Genomic DNA, 8,740 nt, shown 5'->3' with positions numbered 1-8,740 from the left:
ACACTTTCAGTGGCTGTCTCAGTCTACCAGTAATGTAAAGCTGAAGGGCTACGTAGCATAGGCCCAGCTTACCATGTCCATCTTCTGTATTTTTTTTAGTATCTTAAGATGCAAGTTTACTGTATCTGTCTCCATGTAAAGCAGTTAAGGTATCTCGTTTAGTAACAAGCCTCAGAAATTTTAGGACAGAGTACTTGAACCAGAGCTGATTATATAGCCACAGATGTAACAAGACTGCAACTCAGTCAGAAGGAAACTGATGGGAGGGAGGTTGAAGCCTACCTTGTAGAAACAAACCAACAGGTAGGAAGGCAACCAATATTTAGCTCTCCCATTTCCTGAAGGTTCAGTGCCTTGTAACAGCCACAAATTAAAGAAAAATAGAAGTTTTTCCTTCAATTGTATTTTTCCCATATGGGGTTCACCACTGTCTGAGCAGTGTCCTAAATTCATTACTCATCATTTGAGGATCAGTTTTCAAGATAGTGCAGACCACACTCACCTGAAACCAATGAACTGGTTAGCAAGCTTCCCCATGGCTACCCTTACAACAGTTCCATGGTTTGCCCACACTTGGAATTCTTACCTTCCTGAAACATGTACAGGTCCAAGTCAGATTGCAAGTAAAGCAACAAAAGCTTTACCTGGTTCCTCTCACAGGACTCAGCAGTGATACAGTAACTTCAACAGTGGTGCTTTAACTTGCAAACACCAGTGGTGGTGCACACACATAGAACAGAAATTAGAAAAGTGAAGGTAGTACACACGTGTCCTTTCCCACATTTGGATAGATTAATCTTAATATCCTTAAGTGCCTTTCATACACTTGTTTCAATAGGTAGTTTTCCAGCCATAAACTTTTACTGTAGCCCAGCTGTGTCTGCTAGTCATACTTCATTCCTGTGATACACATTCAACTGTGTGCTCAGGGATGCTCTACCTGAGATGAGTAGTTTTCTCCTTCACTTCTGTGCAGAACACCCAGGAGAACAGCTGTCAGGCTACCACTGCAGGAACATCTTTTATTCCTAAGTCAACTATAGACCAGCCATCTGGTTTCCAGTTGAAGTCATGTCCTGCGGGAAGAGGTTATTTTCCGATAGCTTTGGAAGACTATAGGGAAGATTTGCCTTTGCTCGAATTAGAGAAAGCTATGTTTTGACTCTGAGGGTAATGTGAACACCATGTAACTGAAGGAGAGAAACTGGGCAGAATTTGGTTGGATGTGTTAAAATACTGTTTTGCTATTTTGACCTATTGTATGCCTTAATTACACACATGCCAGTAGAAAATGACCAATTGTGATGTGACACACGTGCCTTCTGATAGACTGTATGACTTTACTGTATCATGTAAAAAACATCTTCACCTGCTTACATCTTGTCCTGAAAGCATTGCTCTGGGTGCTTAAAACATCTATACTATTACAATGTCCTATGGTAAAAAGTCTTGATTCAGAACCTTCAACAGTACTGAGTATTTTCCAAGTTGAGTGAATTCAAATGCCTGCACCAAACTTAAGATTTTTATTCAGATAAAAAGCTTAAATTTTAACTCTCACCTGTCCACCTTGCATACTCATATTTTTCATGATCATAAATACTCCAGTTTATCATAAGCGCTAAAGCTTCCAAATACCTCCCATCATAGGCTACCTTGGACTTTTTAACAGAAAAAAATAGTTGCTTTATTATTGACACTGTCACACATATCTGCAGCCCTAGCTTCAGGAGATGTGATGACAGTGCTGTGTGAACAACAACATGTAGCAACACAAAGAAACTACTATTCAATGAAGGATAAAGCCTTTACAAAAAACCATGGAATTTAAAATGTATACATAATACATCATGTTGCTTATGTGCCAAGATGAGCATCTTACAAAGCCCTGCAGTAGTTCAGTAGTTTCAAGTCCTCAATTCCATCAAATTCACAATCTAGAAGTAAACACCAGTGTGTGATGGAATAATCACAACTGCCATTAAGCCTATTGTTTTAGTTCTCATCAGTAAGATGGGGCCTTACAAAACAGCTGCTAACAGCAGCTGTTTCAAATACAGTGTACTGTACCCTTGCCCAGCATGTTTGGAATTTCACTTTTAAAAGTTTTAGCAGCAGCCTACACTGGTTTTATGAATACTTATATTCCACATTCAAAAAGCTTGAAGTTTCCTTCCCAAAAGACATGAAAACCTGCTAACCAGTTGTACCTTCAAGGTCTCAAATGCCTCTGCAAATCACTATCTACAGAAGTTTGTTAACAGCAGACTGAAACATATTACAACATTAATAGATGAGGGGCAAGCAACTGATGTCATTTACCTGGACCTGAGCAAAGCCTTCGACACTGTCCCGCACCACATCCTGGTCTCCAAACTAGTGAAACATGGGTTTGATGGGTGGACCTCTAGATGGATAAAGAACTGGCTTGATGGCCACACCCCAAGAGTGGCTGTCAATGGGTCCATGTCCTAGTGGAGGTCAGTGACAAGCAGAGTCCCTCAGGGATCAGTCCTGGGACCAGTCTTGTTAAACATCTTGGTTGGTGACACGGACAGTGGCATTGAGTGCACCCTCAACAAGTTTGCTGATGACAGCAAGCTATGTGGTGCAGCAGACATGCTGGAGGGAAGGGATGCCATCCAGAGGGACCTTGACTGGCTGGATAGGTGGGCACAAGCCCAAGTGCAGAGTCCTGCATCTGGGCCGAGGCAATCCCAGGCACAAATACAGGCTGGGCAGTGACTGGCTGGAAAGCAGCCCTGAGGAGAGAGACTTGGGGGTGCTGGCGGACGAGAGGCTCAACATAAGCTCTCAATGTGCACTTGTAGCCCGGAAAGCCACTCAGATCCTGGGATGCATCAAGAGAAGTGTGGCCAGCAGGTCAAGGGAGGTGATTCTCCCCCTCTACTCAGCTCTGATGAGACCCCACCTGGAGTACTGCATCTAGTTCTGGAGCCCATATTACAAGAGGGATATGGACATGCTGGAATGTGTCCAGAGAAGGGTCACGAGGATGATCAGAGGGCTGAAGCACCTCTCCTATGAGGACAGACTGAAGGAGTTGGGGCTGTTCAGTCTGGAGAAGAGAAGGCTCTGAGGTGACCTTATTGTGGCCTTCCAGTATCTGAAGGGGGCCTACAAGAAGGCTGGGGAGGGCCTTCTCAGGATATCAGGTAGTGATAGGACTAGGGGGAATGGAATGAAGCTAGAGGTGGGGAGATTCAGGCTGGACATGAGGAGGAAGCTCTTCACCATGAGAGTGGTGAAGCCCTGGAACGGGTTGTCCAGGGAGGTGGTTGAGGCCTGGAGGTGTTTAAGATCAGGCTGGCCAGAGCCTCATCCAGCCTGATCTAGTGTGGGGTGTCCCTGCCCATGGCAGTGGGGTTGGGACTAGATGATCCTTGTGGTCCCTTCCAACCATGACTGATACTGTGATACTATATACAAGCTCTGGAGAACACCATTATAACTTCACAATTGCTTCCATCAATAAGGCACAGCAGACAAAGACAATTCCCACATGCTATATCTTTATTGTGCGGATGTTGTTCAGAACATTTATTACCCTTTGAGACACACATTAAAAAAAAAGTACATTAACAGTGGCTAGATTGATGGACAACATTTTAAATCAATGTGGTGGTTAGTCTATATGCATGCAGTTAACTCTGGTGGTCAAAAAATCTTAGCCAGGAGGCCAGCCCAACTGACGACCACCCAGAACATGGAGATGTACATGATAGACAGACTGCCCACCCTCAGGCCCTTCATTGACAACCATCCGGAATCCATTGGTCAGGCCCAGGTTAGCAGCACACTTCTTGCCAACAATCATTAAATGCCCAAGAAGCTGGAAGGAAAAAAAAAGAAAAAGAAAAAAAAAGGAAAGAAAATAAAAAGGAACAAAAACCAACACAGAAAACATAAAAAGGGGAAAGTGCATGAAGAGAAGGCATGAGAACAGAGAACCCTTCAGGTAAGTCAGCAAGCTAATTCTTAAAATTCAACCAACACTCTTCAAGTTACTGCCAAATGACACTTTCCAAAAACAGCTATGAACATCAACTATACATAATATAGGGGGGAAAATAAGCTATGGATTCTTCTCAAGCTGGACAGCAACACATCATAAAAGAATCAGAAACTAATTTTATCTCCTCATTAAAGCCCTTGTTACTTCCCCAGGCAGCATATATAAACTCTGATGGAAAAGAAACTTTCTCTTATCATCTAATGGTTTACAAAATCTTTTATGTTTATAGTTATAAATTAAGCATTCAACACCACTACTAGCTTTTCCTTCATCTCTGACCAGACATAAAACTCCAAGCCCTTAATGGAAGTACTACTGTCTGTAAACCATAAAATAACAAAATAACAATGCATTTTGCCCTGTAAATATAGACCCAGAGATGCACTCTGCTTTACATCACCAGCCCTATTGGAAAACCTTAATTTAACTCCCACCCTAAGCTAGAGGGAAAAGGGTTATCACATTGGAAAATTGCTTTGCCTCTTAGAAATGTCAAGAGGAAGAGGAGGAGTCTGGCAAATTATTAAGTGATTAGAGGTATAGTTTGCTGTAGAGAAAGCTTCTAGAGTACTTACAGATTCATCAGAATCTTCTGCTTCAGATAACCTGACAATTGGCTTCTTAGGAATCACTAGGAAATGTGTTGGAGCTTGGGGTGAAATATCATGAAACGCAAGGCACTGGAGGAAAAGCAAACAGTTAAAATGTAATTTGCTTCAGAGAAAGGTAAGGTTTTATGTAAATCAATATGCCCCACTAAATACATACTTAAATAGATTATCAGATACCCCAAATACAAACACTTAGTATTTTTTCAGGATTAATCAATTTCATCCAGTTTCTAAGCAGAAAATATATCTTTACCAAGACCTGCTGGCATGAAAAAAATAATTATTCTGTTAAGTATTATTTAAAAGACTGTCTTCTCAGCAAATTAAAAGTTAGGTTAATAACTATTTCCACATAAACATAAGAACTAACAAAGCTGATGGCATGCCTACCTATAGACAGTACATTTATGTTTATTTCACTTAATAAAGCAAATGCCAAACAGCTGCTAATCATCATCATCTTGTAGTTAAGTTTGAACACTGCCTTGGTGAAAAACAGCACACTTCTGTTCTCAATAGCACGAATTACTTCAGAAAAAATGTATTTCAAAATAATGTATTAAGGCGTGCTCCACTTCAAACATTCTCAAATTGAGGGAAAGGCCTAAAATCTGAAATAAGAACCACCACATACTAAGAGCTTCTCAACTAATTTTATGTAAATATGAAAATTATTACCAGTAAGTAACTGAATGCAGCAGCTAACCACAAAAAATAAATCTCAAATCAGGAATTTGTAATAGATAAAAAGAAATAAAAGAGAGCGAAGAAAAAGGAACCCAGGCCTCTGTGCCAACAGCCAACCACTGAACCATAACAACCTGCAGAGGCCTACTCCAAGTAGGCACTCTGCCACTACTAACTAAAGGACATCTCTGACTTGCCTATCACATCTAACAGCAAAACACATTCCAGTTACTTGTGAATCAATAAAGTAATATTTCCAGGCAACTATACTCTTTTTTAATTTTCCTGAAAGGAGCCATGGCCAAGAGCAGAGGTGGTGAAAAGCCCAAACTTCATTTACGCTAACACCTTATCTTGCATACCTTCAGTCTGTCCGATTTTAAGGTGTCTTAAATAAGACAATGCCCAGTTTTAAATCTTTGGTGAAATGCTTACTTCTCCCAGAGAAGCGTAGTAAGAATGGTGAATAAAACTAATTCGCACCTAATAAATTTTAGCTTTAATAATTTTGTAAGCAGTTTTTCTATTCTACGTAGTCCACATAGAGGCAGAATACAAACAGCCAAACTGAGTCAAAGAATCTTATGAGGAGAAGACAATTTTCTGTAGGACAGAGCAGAAGCGGTATCAAACGGAAGCACAATCAAAAGTCCACAAGTGTACCAACTTCTGTTTCAGCAAGTTTAGGTTCAAATGAAACAAGTGATAAAGCATAATTCCACAGAGACTTTGTACTTTTTAGTATGTCCTCTTCTCTCCATGCCAATTAATCATTAATGTCCTCCCTAATATTTCTTATTGTAACATTTCCAGCCATTTTTATAAAAACCTTCAGCGTTAACAAAATTAATTAAACATCATCTACTACAGTCATCTAAAATGCGAAAGTAGTTCCACATCTGTGTGGTTCCAGAAAATATGCTGCAGTAATAGTAGTCAGCGTAGGTCACATGTTCTCAAGTCACTCAATGTCTTGATTCTCAACCAAGTGCAGCGCTCACATTACACTGTTGTAAGCCATTACAGACAGGGAAATTTTCATGTAGTTTTGACCTGTGCAAAGAGAGTCTGCGCACCCCCACATAAAGGCAGAGCATCATTTTTGGAACCATCATTTTTGGAACAGCAATGAAAATTTCCAATATTCTTGAGAACAGATGGCAGCTGTTAACACTTCTGTAACCATTAAGAAAACATTGTTCCAAGCTATGAATAATTTTTAAGCGGACAAATCAGGCAAACAGCATCTTTAGGGGGTCTGTGTTGTATAGTGCAGACAATCCCCGATTTCAAAAGCAAAAGCCCCTGATATTTTCAACAATTGCAAAAGAAGAAAAATAACACAAACAAAAAAGGCTTATACTGAATACTAGTTTAGTTTACATCTGAGAAGTTACAGAGGCATTTTTTCCTTAGGGTAACTATTTCACGTAACTCCTAGCATGTCCTGTTTCACTAGCACCACTTAATGCTAACAGTCCCATCTCGACACAGAAACAGAAAACTATTTTTGCAGTCCGCAGGATGCCCAGTTCCAGAATTCCGTATAGAGCTGTAATTCTCCACAATCCCTTACTAATCCCCCTCTGAGACTTATAGTCAAAGCCTGTAAGGTACGTATGATCTCTACAACGCTAGTAAGAGGCGCAGAAAGACCTTCACTTCTAACGCGCAAGTGCAGCTAATCATAGTGCACGGTTTAGATAGGTACGCCCAGAACCTACAAGGAGACTCTTCGGGTGATAAATCTAAGGTTCTCCTAAGTATTCCCCCACATCAGGTGCAAGAACCCCCGCCTGCAGTAAAGTCTACAATGCCTGCAACGCATTAGGGCTGCGACACGGCGAAAGCCGGCAGCCGCCACCGGGTGCGTTGGGCCAGTGCATGTAGACTGCTCCACATGCAGGCCGGTGACACAGCGGGACTAGGGTGGGCCTAGCAGCATCTGCATCCGCCCAGGCAGCCGCCGAGCCGCGCTGCACAACCAAAGAGCCGGATGCTTTCGGGACACTGCAGGAGAGTGCGGAAAGACTCCGTCCGTCCGTCCGCCCCGCCCGCCCCGCCGCGTTCCCAAGCGCCTCAATGGAGGCACCCCCGACTCGGGCGGCTGCAAGCGGGCGTCGGCCGCGCACCGCCCGCACCTGCTCGTCCTCATAGATGATATTGGCAGGGATCTCCTTGCGGATGATCTTTCCGAAGATGGTATCGCCGCCGGGACGAGCGGCTTGCGCCTTACTGATCTCGTCAGCCATGGCGGCCGTCCCCGCGCGGCGCACGTCGCACAAGGCTCCGCGCTTCCCTGCGCAGCCACACCCCCCGTGGCGCTCATTGGGTGCACAGATGGGGGAAGTGCTGCCCGCCTCGCGATTGGTAGCGTCTCCCGTCTCTTCTGCGTGTCCCCGCACTCGGTTGGCTCGTCCTCGATGACCCTGAATGGTTGGGCTCAGGGAGATGCGGAGGGATTTGAGGAAGGGCAGCTGTTGGCGGAAGAGGGGAGTGGGGGGGGGTGAGGAGAGAGAGATCTCAAGGAAATGGTTGGATTTTGAGAGAAGGAGGGAATAACGTGCAGCGAACCGTGCTGCGAATAGTAGCATTAGTCCAAGACGTTGTTGCAGACATTGGTCTTGTTTATTGCCGCATCAAGTGCACCCCGAATATCTGTGTGACTTCTCTGGACTGCCAAATGCCTGCCCCTAGCAGGGCTGCCCTTAGCTTTTCCATACAAGTTCACTGGAACGCTTTTGTGAACACAAACTGCTTGTAAATCCTGTCCTGGAGGCCCTGCTGTCCTGGTAGAGGTTTCTGAGGTTCAAGTTATGTAGTCTCTTGACTCAAAGCACGGGGTGAAAGGATGCATCAAGGCCACCAGTGCCCTTTTGGGACTGCAGGACTCAAGAGTTGAACTACTGGGGCTGAAACAGCTAGGAGGCTTTTATGAAGGTAATCACGGTCCCCGAAGCTCGGAGAGTAAAGTCATCAAATACTGAGTGCTACCAGCATTAGGACGGCTCTTGCAGACGGAAGTGAAAGTTAAATGTGTTAGCCCTTCTACACATAAGCCCTTTCGTAACTAGAAACCAGACCAATCAGTACGACCTGGTGGTGAAGGCAGCATGTTTATACGGCCAGGCTCGATGTGGCTTTGGGCAACCTGGTCTAGTGGAGGGTGTCTGGGGTTGGAACTAAATGATCCCTGGGTTCCCTTCCAACCCTGACAATTCTATGATTGTTAGTTTGGTGTTCGGGGGCGGTTCCGCGGGAAGCCTCCCGCCGCCCGCCGGCTGGCGGGGTAGAAGAGGCAAAGGCTGCCCGGAACGATGGCGACGGTGAATGGTGCTCGGTGGGGCAGCATTGGCAGGCCACCCGGCAGAAGCTCGGTAGGAGGAGAGCGCTGGTGTGTTCCGTC

At 44.0% G+C, this 8,740-nt stretch overlaps 1 protein-coding gene across 1 annotated transcript; it reads right to left on the bottom strand.

Moving 5' to 3' along the window:
• Window positions 1–3,494: 3,494 nt before the first annotated feature.
• HINT1 (histidine triad nucleotide binding protein 1) lies at window positions 3,495–7,645 on the bottom strand. The gene is made up of 3 exons (XM_054178224.1): window positions 7,476–7,645; window positions 4,612–4,716; window positions 3,495–3,853 (listed from the first exon to the last, which is right to left on the bottom strand). Exons 1-3 carry the CDS (start codon window positions 7,584–7,586, stop codon window positions 3,689–3,691), a joined length of 381 nt encoding a protein of 126 aa, XP_054034199.1. The 5' UTR covers window positions 7,587–7,645; the 3' UTR covers window positions 3,495–3,688.
• Window positions 7,646–8,740: the final 1,095 nt, after the last annotated feature.

This window comes from Dryobates pubescens, chromosome Z (genome assembly GCF_014839835.1).
Source record: "Dryobates pubescens isolate bDryPub1 chromosome Z, bDryPub1.pri, whole genome shotgun sequence".
NCBI lineage: Eukaryota > Metazoa > Chordata > Aves > Piciformes > Picidae > Dryobates > Dryobates pubescens.
Note: the sequence above shows the minus strand (reverse complement) of the source record. Positions and strands in the feature narration are given on the sequence as shown.

Excerpts from the sequence above, each read along its gene's own strand:
- HINT1 (XM_054178224.1), bottom strand. The coding sequence starts at position 7,586 with ATGGCTGACGAGATCAGTAAGGCGCAAGCCGCTCGTCCCGGCGGCGAT. Across the intron at positions 4,717-7,475 it reads TCATCTATGAGGACGAGCAG|TGCCTTGCGTTTCATGATAT; the intron begins GTGCGGGCGGTG and ends CTTTTCCTCCAG. Across the intron at positions 3,854-4,611 it reads CAGAAGATTCTGATGAATCT|CTTCTTGGGCATTTAATGAT; the intron begins GTAAGTACTCTA and ends TTTTCCTTCCAG.